The following is a 22,723-nucleotide window of genomic DNA, read 5'->3' as shown; positions in this document are numbered from 1 at the left end:
TGGCACTTGCCTAACGAGGCTCCTCGTCTCGGCTCCGAGGCTGTGACTTTGTCGAGCGTGCCACCTTGTCTCCGGAAAGGACGCCTCACACCCCATCAACAAGTCACCTCAAGTGGCAGGGCTGGCGGGTAAAAGCCACGCATGGGAGTTTTCCACTTCTTGCCGCTTGCAGGAAGATTTTTAACAGGGAGCGCGACCCTGTCTTCGTGCAGACGTTCACCCGTTGATGCACCCGCATCACGTCGCAAAAGCATTGGATGTTCGGAAAAAACAGGCAGAGCTGTTTTTGACAGGATGGGAAACCGATGCTGATGTTTGTGCCCTCCTGCTCGTGTCACTGGACCGCTGTGACATTTTGCGCCAAAAGCTTTGGCCACAAGGCAACTGTTAAGTGCGTGTGCTTGGGTGGGCGTGCGGCACGAGATCGAAACTACCCACATGATCACGGTGGCAAAACGGGCCGCATGTGTATTGTAAATTAACATTTCACCATCCCAGAAGAGTTCTGTGCCGTACCGAGCAACGGCCTTGCATTCAAAGCGGCGAATGGCAAGATGAGTGACAGTAGACATTGAAGGACTCATTAAATGCCGGAACAAAAGCAAATTGCCGGCAGGTCATTGCATGAAATTAGACGAGAACATCAAATGGAGGTAATTCAGACGCAAAGCTTTCAAAGGAGTTGAAAGAATCAGCCTTTGTTTGCAATTCCCTGGAAATCATTCACTGTTTTCCATTGCAGAGTAACAAATACACTCACAAAGGCCTTTTGCTCACCTTCTTTTCCCGAAGGTAAAAGTTATTTTTCCCCAGCTTCATTCCCTTGCTTTTAATCTATGGATGCTTATCAGAGAACAACCTCACGCCACAAGATGCAAGTCGGAGGATTCATTTTTTACCTCTTTTCCCTCGCTGCATCATACATACTCGCGCAAAGCCCTGAAGGAAAAACAAAGCCTCCCTGCAAAAATATAGACTTCTCCAAGCATGTAAGTAGAGGCCACGAGACAGTAGATTTAATGTTTGCCTTTAATGAAGAGTAGAGAACTGCATTTGCTCGCAGACAGTGAAAGGCCAGTGTCGTTTTCAGATGACTGATCGAGAAAAGGCTGACTACGATCGGAGATGACTTGCGTCTCGGTGGTCGTCCCGACAATGTTTTCTCCCATTAGTTGGGATGTACGGTGGTACCTCGACTTACGAACGTGTCTTCATACGAAGTTTTCAATCGATCGAATGAGTCTATGTGTGTAGATAGGTAGATATGTGTTTAGCGTCCTCGTTATTCGCCCCTCGGGCCATGAGGCGTTCCGATAGTTTGACGTGAATGTGGATGACCCAGAAAAGGTGTTCACCAGTCGGGTGATAGCTCACTATGATGATGTTTGCCTTGGACATTTTCGAAGGATTGTTCAAAGCCGACAAAAGCAAATGTTCTTGGATCACTTCTTTATAAAACGCGAGGCACAAACCACTGAGAGAGAACATGGACTAAAGAGGGCAAAAAACGATGAGGACGCAGTTAAAAGTTAAAGGACTATCATTCTTATGCTTTATTCTTTGTTTTTTTTACGTTACGCAGAACTTCCATTTACTCTGCAATAATGTAATTGTAACATGTATTTGTTACATATTTTGATGCATTTTTATGCTTCATAAAACAGTTACGTCTGAATTCCGGGGTGCTTGGAACGGATTAGGGCATTGACGTGGAAAACACGTCTCTACTTACAAAATTTTCTCGTGAAGAAATATCTTCCAGAACATATTAACTTCGTAAGTAGAGGTACCACTGCATTCCATTTCTTCTGCTCCCTTTTGTGAAACCGATGAAGCCATGTGTACGCATTTAGCAAAGCTACACTAACAAGAGCCCGGCAGAACATCTCATTCGCGTTTACATGAGCGAGATGACATCACGCCTTCACTTTAGCCTCTCCAAGCGCTGTCCCAGTAGTAAAGAGCATGTGGCTTGGGGAAGACCAAACTTAGGCATCAATTACCTTGGATGGCTCTCACTGCAATGGTCAAGGGACATCGCAGCTAAATTGAATAACACTCGTAACAGTCTCCAAATGGCTGAGGCCTCTCACCGCAGAGACTGACGGTTGATTTCTTCACACCTTCATATGACTGTTAAACCATCTTCTATGTGCCATCGATTCAGATTGAAAGCCTTTGCCCGCCCGATCCTCATGGGCGAGGGCGATAATTTGACTTTTATTGAAATTTGGCTCCGGTGGTTCCAAGGGGGGGATGATGGTTGTTCTTTTCCAAGCACGGATAAGATAAAGGGAGTGTAGAACATCACACCTTTAAAGCTCTCCTGTCTGGGTTTCAGACGCGGCTAACAACATCGCGTTAATGAGAATGGCTGCAGCTTGCTGATATTTGCGGCGACTAAACTACTTTCGATTGGTTTATTGCTGCTGCGCATTTCTGGGAGAAAATCAGCTGTTGAATCCATCCATCCATTTTAATGTGTGCGTATTCTCATTATGGGTGCGGATGAGCTACAGCCTATTTCATCTGACTTTGGGTGCAAAGCAAGCTGCGCCCTGGACTGGACGGGGCAGTCAATTCCAGATCCTATTTAATGACAGACGCCCTTTATCGCTCACATTGACATCTTTGGAGCTGAACCCACGCTGCCGACAGCACCAACTTCAGGCAAAATCGGTGACTCAGTCCAATCTGTTTTTTTTTTTTTTCTATAGTCCTTATCTGAAATAAGGTCCTGGGTGGGATGGAGGAAGCTGGATTACGTGGAGAAAACCCACACAAATTCCATACTGGAAGACCAGAAGGGAGATTCAAATCCCAAATCCCAGAGCTGTGAGGCAGTCTTGCCCCAGCTGTATGAAGTAATTGTCGAGAAAAATGTATGATCGAGATTAAAGAGCGAGCCGTGTTCATTTTCATTTCGATGGTCACATGGCTCGGACAAAAAAACCTGTTCAAGTTCAGAGTCACCCTCCCCGCAGATGGACTTGCACGTTGTAGCAGCTGGGCTTGAAAGCGGGTGCCGTGCGTGGGCATTTATAGATTCTATCCGCACGCTCGTGTGAGTGTCTGCATTTCAGCACTTTCTTTCATGCTTTTACGCAGCTTTTATTTATTTATTTTTTCCCGCTTGCGTGCCGCTCGTGTCTGCGTTTGAGTGAGTTTTTTTTTTTTTGTTTTGTTTTTGTTCTTGAGTTCATGAATATTGCCAGTGCCTCTGAAGAACAGAATGTGTCGTCGTGCGTCGAGGTAGGAGAAAAGGAGTGGAGGTCGCGTGTGAGGTTAGACAGTTTCAGTTAGCATCGGGTGCTGCTACGATCCTAAAGCGTCTCTCAAGTGATTTCTGACGTGACGCCTTTGCACAAAGAGAGTGCTGTAAATCTGTGGTTTGAAGACAGCTTGCTGGCATTGTGTTCCGTCCACACAACGTAGATAAACAACCAATGATAACAGGTTTTATTGCATTAGGTTTTAACCGGTATCCTTACTGGCCCCTACAAATGTCTTGTCAATTGAAGAAAGGAAAGAAAAAAAGATTTTGAGTGCAAGTCCGAGCTGTGGCATATTCATTCAGTTTGAAAAATAGCACTGTTATAATTTAGCTCACATACAGTACATAGTCCGAAGTTGAGTTTGTCAGCTTCCAACTTTTGACAGAATTGAAAGATCAGCACCTTTTGTCGCTAACCTTTCCCGTGACGATAGAAAATGCTGAAACTGCAGTTTAAAAGAGTGAAGGAACTTTTTTTTTTGTAGTTTTGAATGAATATGGTACCGTACTTGCACGTCATATACTGTATATCTACACGCATTTTGTTCATAACATCATTTTGTTCTCTCTATGCTGTCATCGACACAGATGCCACTTATTTCGGGATGTTCCGGTTGTGACGGCTCAATATATTTCCCATCCTTGTATTTGCTTTCTCTGCTAAATCTCTGTCGCGATGAAGGTAACTTGCAAGACAAACATTGAGCAAACAACTTGGTGGGCCTTTTTTCCTCAGATATAACAATCTGAACGGAGTGTCACTGAAAAAAAAAAAAATCTGTTCACGGCTAACCACACTGGCCTAATTAGAGCGGGTGGCTGCGGGGGATTATTATTGAGTGACAGCATTTTGAGCAGTCAGCACTATTTCTTGCTCCTCTTTAAAAAAAAAAAACAATGAGGACTTAATTCACCCCAGATAGCCCATTAAACTGTAGTTTATACTGCTAAATGTCAACTTCACACAATCCCTCGTGCGACTTCGACAAGGTTCATCGATGTCAGTCACTCGTGTCTCCAGGTCAAAGACGTGTTGATGGGCCAAGGTTTAGATGGTCGGAATTGAGAAAAAAAGAAAAAAAGCTGCAGTCGATTGACTTCCCTTCTGGAGATATATTGCTTTTGGGAAAGGCAAAATCCCAACGCCACTTCAATGATGGTCCTCGGAGCATCGTGTTGCGTTTCCCCAGTTTGGTGGAAGCAGTAGAGTCCTTTTTTGACACAGGCATTCTGCTCTCAAGTAATAGTAATCAAGTCCTTATGTTTCACATCAATACACGCACTTGTAGGCATCGACAGGGGAGTTCGTTTCTTGGCGTTATTAAAGCGATCACGTTTCTGTGAGTGGGTGCGCACGGCAGTTGCAATGGGACGAGGTGGGTGTGGTTGGCTGACTGGGAATGCAGCCAAAATGTTGTCGTCCCCCCACCCCCCTTCCCTGCCCCCCCACCCTGCGAGACATGTAGCGAGAGAAGTCTCCCTCTCACTAAAAGCCATTTTGTGAGGTGAGCGCCCTTATTAAGAGTTGTAATTGCCTCATTTTGGAGCAGCAAATTGCCAGGTTTCTTGAAAGCAGAGAGACGGGCCAAGAAGTAATGACAATTGTGATGATTGGAGGAAGCGAGCAACATTTTTTTTTTTCTTCCCTGCTGCTGTTTGCCAAGGCGGAGTCTCCTCTTCTTACTGCGAGGTTTAATATTGGAGTCATCAGCTGTTTTATATAGCTTTTGCTCTTGCACTGAAATAGGTTGAATGATTTTTAATTTCATTCAGTTGATACATTTCAGCAAGCGTTAAGTTTAGGACCACCACCCTGAACAGGAACAAGCACTGAGCCAAGAAACTTTGTTTGAACCAGGACTCGGTATGCGGTGACCATATGACTTTTCTAGTTGGGTAAAGACAGTTGTAATTTTCACCGTCCAAAAATAAAACCCCAAAAAAAAAACCCTAAAGCTGAAAATGATGTGACCGGCCCCCGAATTTTGATCACATGATCAGAACGATACTTACCGTAAATAGGCAGGAAGTGACTAAGCGTGGACAGCGGTGATGAACTCACAACTGGTTCATTTGTAATATTATGCATGCGACTTGAATCTCCGCAGAAAAACTGCTCTTATTCCTACTACTACTCGCAACGATGTTCCGTTGAACATTTGCCCAGCAGGATATTGCGTGTTTGTTAGCGGGCTCAGCGCAAGCCTTGAGCTGCTTGCAAAAACAGTACGTGTGCCACGTTTCAGACAATGTGTATGGCCATATGTGAACACTCGCATGCTGTGTATATGTTCTGTTCTATAGCAAGGGGGAAGGGAAATAAACAACATCGTCCTGCAATAAGGCGCAGAATTTTCTAACTGTTGACTTCACATGCAGAACATTACACAGAAGGCAATCATAGTTTTGGATTTTGCCGTTTTGGAATTTGTTCTTTTCCGGTTATAATTTAACCAGCATTGATGGCATGTAAAAATTAAATAAGAAAAATTAATGGAACCCTGAAGACCAAAAAAAAAAAGCAACAGTCAGGTGAAATCTGATGGAACTGAAGGTCTCCGATAAAAGGAAATTAAGGAAACATGCATTGAAAAGGAGAAAAGTGACACCGGGATTAAGAGGAGAGAAGGTTGGATGAATGAAAGAGCGAAGGAGGGAAGGAGAAGGAGAGGGTGAAGGTAAAGGGGACGCCAGAGGGGTGGGCGTTGAGGATACGATGAATTAAAAATGACACTCTCCGGCAGCCTGCTTTCCAAAGATCACTCCTTCTGCTAATGTGATGTTAATGAATGCAAATGATGTGCCTTACCGTCTCCCTTGACCAGGCCAGGGACTAAAAAGAAAGACGTGCAGATGAGACGCTGTCGTGCTTGTGTCCTGTTTTGGTGGTTTTCAATAGCTGCACGAGTGATTGACCGCTCCAAAAGGAATCAGACGAGCTTGTTATCAGTGCTGGCCATGTAACACAAATGTCAGATGAATCAAACAGCTGACTTGAGTCATACAAGCGAACACATCATTCTCAGCAGTGCTTCGGCTAAGGATGGGAATGAAAGATTAACTCCTGATACAATATTATCACATTTTAAGATAATATCATGACCAGCCGCGCTTCCGCGTGAGGACTGGATATTCAACATAGCTCCAGTTCAAGTTTGTCACCGCGCTTTTGCGCCCAAAGAATAGGTCAGGCAGCCCAGACTGAATTTAAAGTCAAGTCAGTCGTGATAATGATAGCTTCTAAGGGCCAACTTCGAATTAAAAGTAAGACGCCGATATCCACAACAATCGTGGTGGATGGCTTCACTCGGCTGTCTCCATGCTAACGGCTACATTCGCGGGGGACAGCGGTTGAACGTGTGCCGTCGACGAGACCATTATCTCCATGCCGTTGTGTCGCGGCTTTGACGGTTTGTCAAAATACGACCTGATGCGAATGGCGGTCCGTGACGCGAAATAGAGTGGACGGCAGCGCCGGAGAACTGTGTTAAGGTAGCTAGCTAGCTGATCACAGGGTCGCACACAGGGTGGCGGTTTGCTGTATTGGAAGAAAACCATCCATGTTACACCATGGCGTCTTTTTAACTGATTTTTCACTTGCACATAAAATCGTAAATTCCGAGTTTTATAAAAATGTGCTCAACAATATTTCACTTTTGTATCTTCTCATATTAGCCATCACCAGCTCAAAACATTATCAGAGATTGTCAGCACAAAAACGACGATCACTTGATGTTAAGGTGACAGACCATCAGCTCAATTTTTTTTTTTTTTTTTCCATTCGGAGCCATAACTCTGCCAATACACAATGGCGAGTTATCATGCAGCCGTCCAATAAAGACGTGACATAATAAAAAGTATTTATTGGCTGTTTCAATACGGCATTGATTTCTGATGGTCGGTCAACATTGTTTCGTGACAACGCAACATTTCTCAAAATTGATATTTTGGTCACATAAATGTTTATTATCCTTCAGGACATTGTTTATGCATACATCTGTGGCCACGTGTTGAGGCTTGCGCGCATCCCACACTAAACTCAATTACACACATGTAGGGAATAGTGTTGCAAGGTTTTAATCGTAAGATGATCCACTGGAAGAATGTCACCTTGGTATGATGAAATTATTTACAAATTTCATCAGACTCTGCCGATCTTGCATGTGTATTAATTTTCATAACATCTGCCACCGATCTCTCGGCACCTCCTCGCTTCTCGTCTTTCTTCCTTTTTTTTGCTTTTCTCTTTTTCTCTGTGGCCTTTCTACCTGTTCAAAGGATCATTTTTCATACCGCCGGAGCCAGCGAGCCCCGAGCAGTTACAATACGTGCGTCCGTGTGCCATCACTTGTTGTCTCGGAGGATGGCAGATTACTTTCTGTTCAATTTTCAAATCAGCCACATTGTCATCGTCGTCTTCAGGGAGACGTGAAAGTAACATATTTCTCTGATGTATTTCTCTTGCTTGTCCTGAATCTTCTATTTAAAGGCTTCAGGATGAGTGACACAGCCTCAGCGTTTGCAATAAATGAAATAAGTCTTGCAGGGATTCTGTCGAACACTTGTTCAGAAATGAGAACTATCACCTCTTTTATTCACCATGAACCAGCTCTCAAACATGATACCTTAATAAAACAAGGAACTATATTTGGAAAGACGGCTCAATATGGACGCTGCACTTTTACTTGTCAAGCAATACAATTATGTTCGATATGCCCTTCAAAGTTTTGGGTTAAAAATAACCCAATATTGAGCCCAAGGGACTTCACAAGGAATGAGTACAGCCTGTTGGAGATCCTGCGGTAATAGCAAAGCCTCACATTTTCATGTGTTTTGGGAATGCCCGGTCATCTCCAAATACTGGGAAGAGACAAGGATGATTATGGGTAGGATTATGGGAACAGTGGTCCCGCCGACCTTTGAAGCCCTGTACTTGGGACTGGAACCTGACTTTATCATTAACTTTCCCCAGAAATACACATATAACATCTTATTGTTAGCAAGCAAAAAAGCAATCACAAGAAGATGGTTGACAAGAGATCCTCCAACAGTCAAAGACTGGACTAAAGTGGTCGGGGAAATTTTTGAAATGGAGAAACTGACATCTATTCTTCGAGGCGAACGGGAGAAATTTGAGACATTATGGGATACCTGGATAAAATTTACGGAAACCTAAGTGCTTAAACAGATAGTTGAGTTACCCTATTGGCCCCATTCCACTCAAGTTGGTTTATTTTTGTTTATTATTATTTTATTTTATTTCATTATTTTTTTTACTTGTATGGCACAGTGTTCAGGACATTGTATACGCGGGAGGGCAGTAACTGTGACCCGTTTCACCGGGAAGTCTATGTGATGTATGTACTATTTTGATGCCCGGAACTGACGTGGTTCTGTGTATCTGAGCACGTGACCATGTTTTTCTTTTTTATAACTGGTTAAAAAATTCAATGAAAAGTTTAATAACAAAAAAAAAAAAAACCCAATATGTATTTCCTTTTTTATTTATTTTATTTTATATTTTTTAATACAATATACGTCTGACATATAGTTCTTGACCACGACGCTAACGTTAATGCATTCATGCTAATACTATGTCACAATTTAGCTAGCAGTTTGACAGATTTACAGCTCTGGCTACTCCAGTGATTGCGCCAGTTTTAAGGTTTAATCTCACAGCCAATCCGTTTTTGTAATGGTTAAGGTTCACCAGGCTGGCCTCGAAGAAATGCCGACTCGAGAAACAGCTGTTGAATGGTCCGTCGCCGGGTAGGCCGGCCGGCGTCTCGGGCAAGGTGGCTGTATTTCGTGCCTCTTTCCCGGATACGCTGGTTGGGCGTCCCGCTGACTGCTCGGAGAAAGTGGGCATGTGTTCAGTCTGCATGGGCGGTACTCGGTGGCGCCTCAATTTTCTACTGAGCGAACCCATTTGTTTTCTTGGATTGGGCGCGGCTACCGTTTCGAGAGCAGAAATTAGCAAGAACGCTAATGGCCTAAAACAACATTTTGGGGCTGGTTTTGGCGATTAATTAGCATTTTAGCATGGCTAAGAGTTCCAAAAAGTTGATTTTTGTCCGATATTGATCCTGTAAGGTGCTTTAATGTGCCAGTGTATATCAAATTGGTCGTGGTGTTTTTCAAAGTTATGATTCAGAGACGAGGGCATCTCTCAGGTTTGGGATGGTGGTTGTTGTTGTCCTGTCCTTCTTCTTTAGACCATAAACCGGTTGAGCCTGAATGTTCTTGGAAAGTGCCGCGCTCTATTTTGCTGATTATGTTGAGACACAATTAATCAGCAAATAATTGGTCAAATGAATTGATTTGCCTAAACCGCCTTTTTAATTGTAATAATTTGTTTGGCAATTGCTGTCAGAAATGCTCTCCCCACCTTTTTTTTTTTTTTTTTTTAAATTTAGAAAATCCCCTTGAGTGGTCGGCTGATTAGTTTTGGGAGACGCAGCAGCTTTCAGTCATGCATGTTGGCCACTTTGTTTTCAGCCTAGTATTAAGATGCCAGGCTCAGCACACTAAGCCACCATGGGGCTTCATCACTGTTAAGTGCTCATTTCAGGCCCGCTGAATTCTCCCTTTATTTTTCACCATTTACTCTCTCTCTCTCTCTCTCTCTCTCTCTCTCTCTCTCTCTCTCTCTCTCTCTCCCCCCATCTTTATCATCCCATCTTGACTCCACATCTAAGAAAGGATACATCCCTTCTGAAATATCTGTCCTCAAGGCCCCAAAGATCTGATTTCAGTTTGTTGCGCCAATCACAAAGTGAGGGTCCTCTAAGCTTAGCGTTCAGCAGCTGGACATGATTGTCTCATTGAATTGCAAAGTGTGCCAACATCCTTGACGGCCGGGAAAGGGGGGGGGTGGAGGGGTGGGAGCATGATTCTGGGGGTACGTGGTAAAGCACAGATGAATGGAAAAGATGTGTTCTGGGATGAGAAGGGAAATCTGCGGAGAATTGTCCGCCTTATTGACTGAAGAGCCTTCAGAGAGGCGCTTTCAGCATATGTTCTATCGACCGGCAGCCGTGCAATCATGCATCCAAGGCCACAAGGGCTTGAATTACACAGCTACGTTACCATTCGCAAACCATAAAGCCATACGTGGAAGCTCAAAGAGTGCCAACCAGTGCGACCATCTCCTCCCGCCGCTCTGGTTTCAGGTCCAAGTGTTTTCCATGTCTAATCATGTGATGAATCACGCGGCTGCTTGCTGACGTGTAATTGTGCAAAGAGAGCACTGCCTTATCGATCTCTACCACAGGGTCCCCATCAATGTTTAATGCAGTCTCCCTCGCTCTATCATTTCTCCCCCACCTCCCTCCCTTCTCTGCACTCGTAGAACGAGACCGCCATTTGCTATTGATCCATCAAGAGTCCCTAATGAGGAATATCTGTGCCCTCTCAGGTTAGATGCATTGGGTCCTGGGTTCGGTCTTGATCGCGCGCGGGTCCGGTGTTTTTGACGAGCAAAACCACATCCGTCACATGATTTGCACGAACTAATATTCCGCAACATCTCCGCAGTACGTGCTGCAGCCTTGTAACTGCTCAAATCCATCAAAAGATGACGAGTCCGACACCTACAAGCTATTGTTTTCCAATAGATTTATGACCCGTGGTTGTGAAGCCAGCCTTAAGCTTTCTTTATTAATACTTTTCACGCTGTATGAACTTTTTTGTTTTTCCCCACCTGGCGGTTTTGAATTGAATGTGGCTTGCTGACACAGCAAAATGCGGGATTCCGGTGCTGCCCTTGAAGCGCGAGGGGCCCGCAGTTTGTTATGTTTCACTCATCTTGGGAATGATTTGTGTGAGCTAATTTGGCTGCCTCGTACATCTGACCGAATATACGTGACATTTTGCGAAATGGATGAACTGATTGACTCAATCAGCCAGCCCGTGATGGTTTCATCCAATTGCTTCGAGACATGATTGAACAACTCTTCTTTGCAAACAAGGGACGCAGATTCTTAGCGACTAATCAATCAGCTACCGATTTTATTGCCCATCAACTGTCAACGAACTGTGATTACATCCACGTATTCAGGCCAATGGAGAACGTCATAGACAGGCTCATATAAAACACAGTAAATAGGATTGTAACTGTCATCAGATGATTTATTGTTTCAACAATGTCTCACAAATGATACGACCTCTTTTCATGAATGGTTTGAAAATATACCCGACTTTGAAATCTAGCTCATAATTAAAAGCCCACAAGACACGTCGTGAGAAGCGCTCCCGCTAACAGAGGGAAGGACATTGTCCAGATTCTAAAGGCCAGTCGTCAGGTGTAAGAGCTCCGCCTCATTGCTAATAACCACTTAGCAAACTCCATTTCCTCTCCTTCTGGTGTCAAAGGCAGACATTTGGTCACGAGACACAGTTAGTTCATCGACCGTTTCCATGAGCGTTTGACCCCTTTTGTCTGCACCTTTAACCACCATCCGGTGCTTTCCCTTCTCTGCCGTCCGCCTCGAAAAGGAAATGGAGGATGGCCTTAGCAAGAGCCCGTTTGATTTGACTAAATCTCTTGTGATTTCCCCGGAGAACGTGTTGGCAGGCCTGCGCTACATTGGCCCGTATGACGCTCGGCGGCTCCTACCTCCCCAGCTGACAGCAAGTCTGCAGCGAGGCATGGCAGCGTTGGGGCTGTGGAAACAAGACAAGGCGATGCTCATCTTCAGGAAATTGGGGGATGGAAGCTAGGCGTGAAGAAGGCTGTCGTCGAGGACGCGAACTGAAAAGGCTTCTCCGAGTTGAATTTAGTTAGTGAACGTGCGCGAGTGTGTGTATTTGTGTGTCATGGAATTACCTCGGGCTAATTGGTTTCATGTCTGAAGACAGCCTCTCCTAGTAAGTGGGGATGTAGCGTGCCGGTTGCTATCGCTGTTTCACTTGCTTTTATATTTATTTTTTTTTTTCCCCACCCCCCCCAAAACCACGATCACTTGATGTAAGGATGACAGGCTTCAAAAGCTCCATTTGGTATGATTTCCACATCGCTTTGAGTGCGGCGTATCTTAAAAAAAAAGGCGACATCTGCGGGGGCACGCTTCCTGGAGTGGAAGAAGGTAAAAAAGGTAGGCGCTAAAGGGCCTGGAACGTCTCCTTCAAAGAGAGGCTGAGAGTCTGCAGCTTGCAATTCATCTCCCTCATCAACAACACGTGTGGGTGGTGCTAGCCAACTGTTTGCTGTGCTAAATGGATCGCGTCCAAGTCAGCAACACTCTGACATCCTGCGGATGATTGCCTTGAAATTCCTTTCACCTATTTGTCTCCAAATACAACAAATTACATTAGATGGGTAGGTTGTGGAAAGAGAAAAAGTCAAATATATCCTGGTCGACTTAAAAAATTGGAAGCTCTGGCCCAGAAAAGACGAAGCTAAATTATGACTCCATAAATTACGTTACAAAGGCCAACATGTCCATCACTTTAAATATGTGAATGAACGATCCAGAGAGGATTGTGAATTACTCTTTTTTTTTTGGGGGGGGGGGTGCTCACATTGCCAAAAGAGCAGACATTAATCAATACTGAGACAGTAAATGTCTCCTGTGACTTGCAAGACTGATTTATCTACTATGTGTCACAGAGGAGCGATTCAGAAGGGAAGCTACAGTTTATAACTTTTGGTGCAATTTTACACCGGTTCAATTTTCTCTCCTCGGGGGTGTGTTGCCACTCACAAAAAAAGACATCCTTCCTTTCTCGTTAAAAGATTAAACCCTTGTAGTCAGTTCCTCTTGTCAGGCATAGTGAACATTTTTTTTTTATTTTTTGGTGGCTGTTTGGGGATGGGGTCGGTCTCTTCCTGTAATTGTGACACACTGAAGACGAACAATAACAATGCCCGAAAAACATACCTCAGGTGTATTCAATCTACAGCCTTGGATTTCAAATGCCTGCGCAGAGACAATCAGAATTTAACTCAAAAATAGAAAGTCGGGAAGATCTCAGAACATGACGCAGTTGGGAATTTCTGTTCTTCAGAAGATCACCTGGGAAAAGTCCTGATTGCTGGCCATCTTTGTTGTACTTCATTCAAAAGGGTTTTGATGGCTTTGACGGTGCCGTTCTAAAGCTCGTCCTTTCAAATTTCTTGCACTAAAGCATGGTGTCAAACTCAAGGCCCGGGGGCCAGATCTGGCCCGCCACATCATTTTATGCGGCCCGTGAAAGCAGCTCAAACATGTCAACATCATTCTAAAATGTCTACCACAATTTTTAATTCTCATATGTCATAAATAAGAGATATATTCTAAGCATTTTCTTGTTTCCAAAACCCTAATTACAGTAACTTAAACAATAGGTCAATAAACTGTTATTCTTGACGTCTTGATATGTCATAACGGCCCTCCAAGGCAAACTGACAAAAATGAGTTTGACACCCCTGCCGATCCCTGAGTTTAGAGGCATGACTCGGGACTGAGATTCAAAGCAGCGTTCGGGTGTGTAGCCCAGTCACACATCTTCAGTCAAATCTCCACGGCGGGTCTTGAACCTACGAGATGGATGAATCGCTGTGAGGCATCAGTCTGTTCTCGGTTCATGAATGATCGTGTCAAGTGATCACTGAGGCCTGAATGCAGTTCATCTCATTCGAATGATATTTCGAAATGCTTCTTTTCCGCTAACTCCTCACCACAACCTTATTTTTCTCTCCTTGCTGCAGAAACTGTGATGGACACTCGAGTGGCCACAGCTGAACTGGGCTGGACCGCGTATCCTAACTCTGGGGTGAGTCTATTTTTTTTCTCTTTTCCCACCTTTTCGTTTTGGACAATGATAACGTGATTGAGGATCTTGCAACAGTGCCCCATGCAAATTCACAGGCTGACAGGCAAATAGACCGGAAGAATGGCACGGGTGAGACTTTAGACGAAAGTAGTGTTCAGCGTCGCTCGATCATATAATGGGTATTATTTTCCCGTATCCTGGCTCATAATGACTTAATGACATAATGTGTCCCGCAAAAGACCCGGAACACTGCACCTAAGTCCCGGTAAATGGGTACTGTAATGATACTGTAATCGCACGTTTATGCAGGGAAGTGGAGGTATTAAGGTGAAAGTGAGTGCGGAGAGCTAAAAGGATGGAAAACAGCTTTTCTTCAGACTCGAAGGGAACTACTTTCAACTTGTTCATTTCAGGCACATGAAAGATGTGGGAATTAAGTCGCAAGTGCCAAGTCCTCGGGAAAATGTCATTTTTCTTCTGCGTTTAAAAAGACTGGCGGTATCAGAAGTGTGATGGCACGATTACACTAATTCATCGACAGAAAATGTTAAGGTCTCGTTCCAGCTACTTTGATTCAATAATGCATTGATATGCTTCACAGCCCAGGCTGAGAATTGCATATTATCAAAGACGGCAGCCAATAGTTGTTTCCCACATTTTACTGGTCTTTCGGTCTTTGTGAAGCATTTTACACAGGTATTAAAGAAGCCTTTGTGGCTCTTAAACAAAACTGTGGTCTGGTTAAATGTTGGGGAGCAAGTCCATTTTCCTCCGCATTACCTGATTTGTCGCTTCAAAACGCTGCATTAGCGACCCACTACATACACATACTCAGTTTTGTATTTTTCTTACTACTTCTTTTTTTTTTTTTACTATTTCATACGAATTATGTTGACTTAAAGTATTTCATTAATATGATAAAACCTCGCCCCAACCCCCCACCCCCACCCCAAAATGTATAATGTGTTTTTAATCCGAAAAATATCACACTATAATATTCTACTTCATAAAAGCAGACAGTAATCACATAATTAATGCCCCCCCCCCTTATTTTTGGCTTCAAATCAATAGATTTGTGCTACTCCTTCTGGTGTGTGCGCGTGGGTGACGCCGGTCAAAATTGCCCGTCAATCCACAATCAAATGAGACATTCTTCACCGAGGATAAAGACTCTAATATTGATATATTAGGCAAACTTCAGCTTGTTTGTTCAGGACTAAAAACGGACTTTTTTATTTTTGTTTGTTTGCTGCGGTTTATATTCACACTGTACATCTTGCAAGTGAAATATCAACACATCAACGCGTGTGGCGATCTGCGCTCCCATTGGACAGCAGCCTGCCGCTGCATTTTTTTGCTCTGCACGTTTGTGCTGTGACTCGAGCTGCAAAATAATTTTGGGTGTGAAGAACATCTTATTCAACACAGGTTTTGCGACATTGTTTCAAAATTATGGAACAGCTTTGGCAAATGCGTGCAATAAACCGGCAGCGGCATGGCTAAACAAAAGACCTGGGCTAATATTCCCTACGATGCTACGGCTACGGTGGCTTGTTAAGCCCAAAGAGTCGCATTGGATCCTGCTATTGCTATCTTTCTATGAAGACCGTTGTGTTCAGGCAGCCGACAGACGAACAAAGCCTCTTGTCCGTGTTGAGCATCGTTATTAAGCTGCAGACTTGTTGCGAGCCTTCAGACGAGTAGAGACCTGCCGTAAGGGGAATAACTCGTACCGCTTACTGGTTGAACCTGCCTTGCTGCGCTGCCGTCTTGCCCTTCTTGGAAAGCTGTGCCGTAAAGGCCCCGACTCACGTACTCGCATGAAAAGAGTTACCCATCATCCAAAGTCTGAAATACTCTTGTTACACATTGTTTGAAAGAACAACGCAGTGCCAGATGATGTCACACTGCATTGCTGTCAAACTTGAGTGTCACAATAGCCATTGTTTGGTTATCATCCCTTCAAGAGCTTTGAAAGCGTTTCCACTCAACGGGGAGGGACCAGTCCATTAAAGATAGCGGTCATGGTTGTCTTCTGTGTGTGTTTTATAGTCGAAGTGGATATTAACACATATATAAGATACGTAACTTAAATGTATACGGCTTACAGGGAATGCGCTTCTCTCATGTGGTATTAGCCGGACGGTGGGTGCTAGCCTTTGCTAGGTGTTGGGTCAACCGCAACATAATGTAAGGTTTACGTTGCTGGTCCAGTAAATCGACTCTCTTAACACCGGATTTTTTTATTTAAGATCATGGCCAACCTTAAGGAAAATTGTCAAAGATATCGCCCAAATCAATGCTGTCATGTTGTTGTACAGCGACTTCAAGCTAGCATCATCCCTGGATTCCCTTCACCTTTCATAATTGAACTGGGGGGAATGAACCAGAGGGATTTTTCTTATTATTTGCCAGATTGCGCAAGTAGCATTATACTCTAGTTCCACTGATGTAAACACATGGACACAAACGTATAAGTGCACATCAGCATGCAGTTACACACTTGGGTACTGGCATCTGCCAGACAGCTTATGAGGCAAACAGATGTGTACAGTCAACAACGCGACAACCTTCCGTTCCATTATAATGAGCATGCTGGCTTTTTACTTCCAGTATGCACTTTCTTCTCCGTCTGCATGGACTTTTCCCTTTTGTTTCTGCCTTTGCCCTCTCGCACTGCTCTTCAACACCACCGTATGAATAAAATATTGAGTGCCAGAAAGGCAAACGCCCTTCAACGGTGCGACGACGTGAAAGAGCAGACGGGAAAGAAAAAGTCACATCTTCGAGTCTCTTTAAAACCCCATTTTATATACTTTTGGTGTCAGCGTGGCTGTTGATTAATAATGGAGTTTTCCGGAGGCCGTTTGAAGGGAGGCACGGTTTTCGAGATCAGATAATGAAGCGCTGAAAGCAAGCGCAATGTCAATGAGTAGACAGTGTAACTCTCAACTCCACTTGCGGGGGGTACCGTCTTCGCATTTGCCAGAATCATACGTCCATTAGTCTTATACTCCTCCACTGATTTTAGTGGAATACCGGATTCTTCAAAACGACATCTTTTAAAAACACATTCATCAGTTTCTAATATGTATTTGAGAGACAAAACAGGAACGGAATGACCACCATTGCATGTTTGAACGCAGCCTCCTGGTTCATGGAGGTTGATGTGATGAAATGTTGGCACATTTTCACGCTATCGTTATGAGGGTGACCAATATTATCAGTTATCAGTATGATCACAATATTGGTCAGTGAAATGCAAACTAAAAAGATTTGCATCTTCTTTCCAAGGATGATTTCCTTGTGTGGATTGCTTTTTTTTGCTGTTGCACCAACTATGACTCTCAGAGAAGCTAAATGCAATATTAACGGTGATTTGACGAGCAATAGCAATGCAGTACTCACCATTTGGGGGAAAAAAAAATGATTAAGAACAAGAAAATACTAATTTGTTCGCAGGCTACTTCCTGGTTCACAGAAATGTGTGCAAATTAGCATGAAATGGAAAATATGTTTATGACTTAAAAGAAATAATCCTCTTTTTGCCAATGTGACTGTATGTAATAAAAAATTAAAAAAGCACATTTGTTATTGTTGCACAAAGTTCAGTGGAAATTGGTTTGGTAATTCAAGTGCAATCCTGCTAACTAATTCATCAAAATAGCCATATTTTTTTTAACAACAGCAGTCATGGACATATTCAACTTTCTGATATGGCCCTCTGTGCATCTTAATGATTCCCATCAAATTTGGCGGTCTGGAAAAAAATATATATTGTCAGACAGAATAATTTATTTGCTTTGCCCCCTTTCAATAACACAATAATTGGTCGGTATCTTTCTTTTTAGTACACCGCTTTGAGTTACTTTCAATTACATTTTCAATGGTACTTATTTTTCAGTGCGAGAGAAAGAACCAGCAAGATTCAATATGCTTGAGGGAGCCGGGCCAAAGATGAATGCGTTTTCAGCACTCCAGGCATTGCAATTTTCACTTGGGAAGAAAAAAAAAAAAAAAACTGCCTAACGTAAGTTAAGTAGACATAAACAAGAAACGGGCTGGTAATAGTACAAATGTATTCAGAAGACCGCTATAGAGAAAAGATACTTCAATGTTCAGAGCTTTTTATTGGCTACGAAGAGATTTTGAATTCAGGGCACTTTTACTCGCAGCGATGTCGAAGCTCTTCTATCTGCATGTAGCACACTCTCACTGGAGATGCCTTAGAAGAAAGCGCAAAAGCGTTCCGTGAAAGCAAAGTAAAGAAACCAGACAAAAATAAAAAGCGACTTGGCCTTCTGACAAGCAAACAAGCCAAAAAGCAAGTTAGTCATCTGCATCTTTCTTTTTTTTCACCCCCAGCGCATCATCCTCGAATGGTTTAAATAAAAGTGGGAACCAGCTAAAATTGCTTTCATCCGGAAGGAGATAGACGGGATTAGGGGGAGTGTGGAGTGAAAGGGGGGTACGAGTGGGAGAGAGGAGGAAAAAGGGGGGAGGGGAGTGCTGACGATCAATTTTGCGTGAACGCTTGCGGCAGCCCTGCAGACGCTTGGCCGTTCATGTGTGTGTGTATGTGCGGACGTAAGCCGGGGTTAACACATGTGACTCACCGGGTCGCAGCCGGAGTCGGGCTTTTGGGACGGGGGCTGGCGTAAGGAGGGGGTGGGGTGGAACGGGGTCAAAGGGTTGGCAGCGGCTGCTCCGATGGAGGCGGAGGTTGCTTTCAGGCGTGTCCAAACTGGGGCCAGTTTTTGTGCTCGTTAGGGCCCCTCGGCGGAGTGCGATAAAGAGACGGCCAAAGTGAGCAGTTCGATGGGCGCCGAGGATAAACGCAGGGGGCAGAAAATAAAAGCGAAACGGGAGCGTGCGTTGGAAAGATAAGTCGGACATTTTTGGAACGCGCTTGCTTGTAGCAGGTGAATAAGAACAGGTGGTGGGGGGGAAAGACCCCACATCTGCTGTTCTTGGCATGTTTACTATTATTCATGCTCTCTTGCATGTGCCCACATGTGGTTGGTAATGCTTGCCTGCACCTGCCCTGGAGGGGGCACGGCTCTCGCAGCTCTTTGCAGCGTTCCAGCCAAGCTCCTGCGGGTTTTAACTGGACAGGTGTGTGCACTTCCTGCAGCCCACTGAGAGCTCCGCAACAGCTATCTCACCATCTGCTGACCATACTCAATACACCTCAATTATTCATCCACTGACAGACTGTGGTTTAAAAAAAAAAAAAAAAAAGCACAGATGAGGAATAAAGAATAGGAGGGTTGGAAATACTGTAGCCTGGGAGAAATAGAGATGCTTGATGAGGGAGACAAAGCGGGGCCTTGAGATACAAGTGACACGATTTTTTTCGAGGCAGTTTTTTTTTTCCCAGATACGAGCAAAAATTGGAGATGCGAGCGCTGTCTGGTGACAGTGAACTCAACTCAACAAGCAGCAGCTGGGTGAATAATTCTTCCAAAAATATATAATATAATATAATATAATATAATATAATATAATATAATATAATATAATAATACAACTTAACTAAACTAGAGCCTGACCTATATGTAGGTTTTTTTTTTGTTTGTTTTTGTTTTTTGCTGATGCTAATTCCAATATTTGGCACAGAAATTCCGATAACCAATGAATTGACGGATTCATTTAAAAAAAACTTTTTTTTTTCAGTCCCTTAACACTGAGAATAATTAATCCTTTTGTATTTGTTTAACTTTTTGAGTCAGAAAATCGACAAAAAAAAATTGGAGATTTAGGGGGGGTATTTTTGCATGTTATTGTCTTTGTCGTTATATATTTTTAAATCGGCCGGTGAATAAATCCGTTAGGCTCTTGCTTTAATTCGAATGATGAGTACATTTGCAATGTGAGTAATCGGAATTATCATGCATCAATTCTTTTAGAATCCTTACTAGTCACATATGTGGGAAACATAAATGATATCGTCAGGAAAAAAAAAAAAAAACAGCAACAAAGCACGACATGCTGACGACAAGCGATGCGCGTTTCGTGATGTTGTTCTTTGAATGAAATATTAGCCCCTGTCATCGTGGCGACATGATACGCACGCTGTCAAACTGCTGTACAGTACTTTTGATCAAGACACGAAACTTCAGACCGTCATACATCTTCAGCTCTTCGGGGATACGCTCAAGTTAAAAGGAAATTGAACGTGCGCACACGCGTTCACACAAATATAACCCAGTCGTTGTCAGACCAGTGGGAGATCACTTTCATTTCGCCTTCACGGTTATTGAGTGCGCGTAGATCGGCGGTTCAAATTGCCCCGAGCGCCGACACAGACGTCTCTGCTCGGCACGAAGATGAAAATTGTAAGATAGTCTTGCAAAATGAAAGCACTCCGATCTGGAAACGTCTTTCAATGTTTGGATGCCTGTATTGTTTTTTTTTGTCAAAACATTTGCGCAAAGGACAGATTTTCCAATCGCCTTCGCAGCTACGCCCACCACTATGTACAATGTCAACACCGTCTCGTTGGCATGAGGACTCGACGCCGTGTTCCACATTCCTCGACTTCATTCCTTTCAAATATTGATATCTTTCCAGAGGGGATTTCATCATCACCGTGATTAACATGTACAAAATCTTTTGGATGAATGTCGCCCAGGGATGAAGAAAAGATATTGTATGACTCCCAGGAGTATGAATTCTCTCGCCTCTTTCCACGTTCAGCTTTATAACACTCTTTTATATTTCTGTCCATTTTCTCTTCGCGCAGCTTGTCTAGGTCAAAGCTGTTCACCGATTTGCGCGCATGCATTCACTCGCATACAAACAACCCCTCCTCAAGATCTGGAGGACGGGGTTGTCAAGGGTCATGCTCTGCAGAAAAAAAACACACTTATACACGCACGATAATAGACACACAAAATCTCATTTCTAACTAACTGAAAGCCGGAATACTCCGCAGTTATTCCGTCACCTACTAACCCAAGCTTTGTGGTCTGTTCCTAAATGGGGTGTAGAGGTTGCAAGCAGCCACCAGGGTGTCTTATCTAAATTTGAAAAATAAGCTCACCTTCACATTTGTTTCACTCCCTTTACCCCTGTTTTTGTTTTTGTTGTTGTTTTTTTTTCTCCCATGCTTCCGTTTCCCATTTGGAACATGTCAATGTAGCAAACTACTTGCATTAAAGGTCCAGGCAAACATTGATTTTTAGTCCCTGCAATTTGGATCTGCATAACGATGGTGGTGCCGTAAGATATGATAAGATATCCCGACTTTTGAGTTTTTCGAGATACGATCCGTCATTCCTCGATTGTCATTTTTTTTTTTTTTTGCTCTCACTTGAGAGCAGACATTTGAGATACAAGCACTGTATGATGGTGGCAAGCTCAACTCAACTCACATCACAACAAGCAATTTGAGGCTGGAACGCATTCATGTTATTTCCATTCGTTTGAATGTGGTTAGATGATTTGATTTGTATTCGGAGGGCACCAAGTGAACAGACAAAGTGGAAACTGTGAAGTATATTCCTGCAGCGTCTAAATCGAAAATGTGACAACAACGTCGTGATTACAAATTTGCTCGACCAAGAAATGACCAGCATTGGTTTCCATCACCGGATGGGACAGTAACTTCTCAACTCCTTTGGAAACCCAACCGGACCAGTTCTGGAAGTAGCACCTTGTTGCAACTGTTTTTGCCAATGAATGCGTCAATAGCAAGTACAGTTCAGGCTGTGGAAAGGTATACAGTACTTGGGAATTTGGTACGTAAAATTTAGCACCAGGTTTTATCATGCGCTGTGAGCGTAAGAGGCTTCGGTAATTTTCATTTGAGTTCTTCGAAATAAAGTTCGAAAAGATAGGTTGATATCTAATCTTGGGTGAGGTCTATCTATTGATGATATTAAATGTGAACATGTTTTTTATCAATCTGACAGACTTGGTCAGCACACATGAGGGCTTTCAGTTGGTGGAGTCTTGAGAAGTGTAAAACGGTGGATGGGAGAGTCGTTTGAAACCTGAATGTATTGATCCGGGCTGGACGGTAGGGCCAAAGTTTTCCATGACTTTTGTCTTAACGGCGACAGACAAGACGGCCCCAGTTCAATTTGAGCCTCATCAAAGTGTGAGACTGTAATTATGGAGTGGCTGCTATCGGGCGGGACTGGGAATTTTTCAGACACCGCCATTTCCTTTCCATCCATCACAGTCGGCCGGGCGGAACTAGGCCTCCGATGCCCCTACAAAATAATCATTCCAATGGCAACCAGCCTGACAGCAGGCCTCGTTTAATAACGGAGCTGATCAGAAATGATAATAGCAATCATGCCGCCGCATATTTTACTGGCTGCGGCGTGCTTGTCTGCGCAAGCGTGTGCACACTTAGAAAAGACTATGAGTATGTGTCTCAAAGCTTGTGAGGAAACCTAAGTAAATGAGGCGTCTCTTTGCAATCAAAACAAGACGGCTCTTTCTTAAAAGTGCTCTGATGACTTCTCGGATGTGACCCAAAAAGGTTGAAATGCAAACAGTCAAATTAGTCTGGCACATTCTGAAAAGCCTCCAGATAGACCAAGTTCGGTGAACTCTGCAAACACAAAGAGCATCTTTCAGCTTCTCGTGTTCCCCCGTAATTCACTGTCCTCCAGGGACCTTGGCCTTTACAAATATGGCAGTGGGAATTTCACCTGAAAGTGTTCCATTGCTTCCCTTCAT

General features: G+C 43.6%; 1 protein-coding gene across 3 annotated transcripts in view; it reads left to right on the top strand.

Moving 5' to 3' along the window:
• The window catches only part of ephb1 (EPH receptor B1), a 139,548-nt gene that overhangs the window by 34,113 nt on the left and 82,712 nt on the right, over nt 1–22,723 (top strand). For all 3 annotated transcript variants that reach the window (XM_019855893.1, XM_019855894.1, XM_019855891.1), the window contains exon 2: nt 13,965–14,029. In XM_019855893.1, coding sequence (XP_019711452.1) covers nt 13,965–14,029 — 65 coding nt within the window. The remainder of the gene's footprint in view (nt 1–13,964; nt 14,030–22,723) is intronic.

This window comes from Hippocampus comes, unplaced genomic scaffold (assembly GCF_001891065.2).
Source record: "Hippocampus comes isolate QL1 unplaced genomic scaffold, H_comes_QL1_v1.1 scaffold114, whole genome shotgun sequence".
Taxonomy (NCBI): Eukaryota; Metazoa; Chordata; class Actinopteri; order Syngnathiformes; family Syngnathidae; genus Hippocampus; species Hippocampus comes.
Note: the sequence above shows the minus strand (reverse complement) of the source record. Positions and strands in the feature narration are given on the sequence as shown.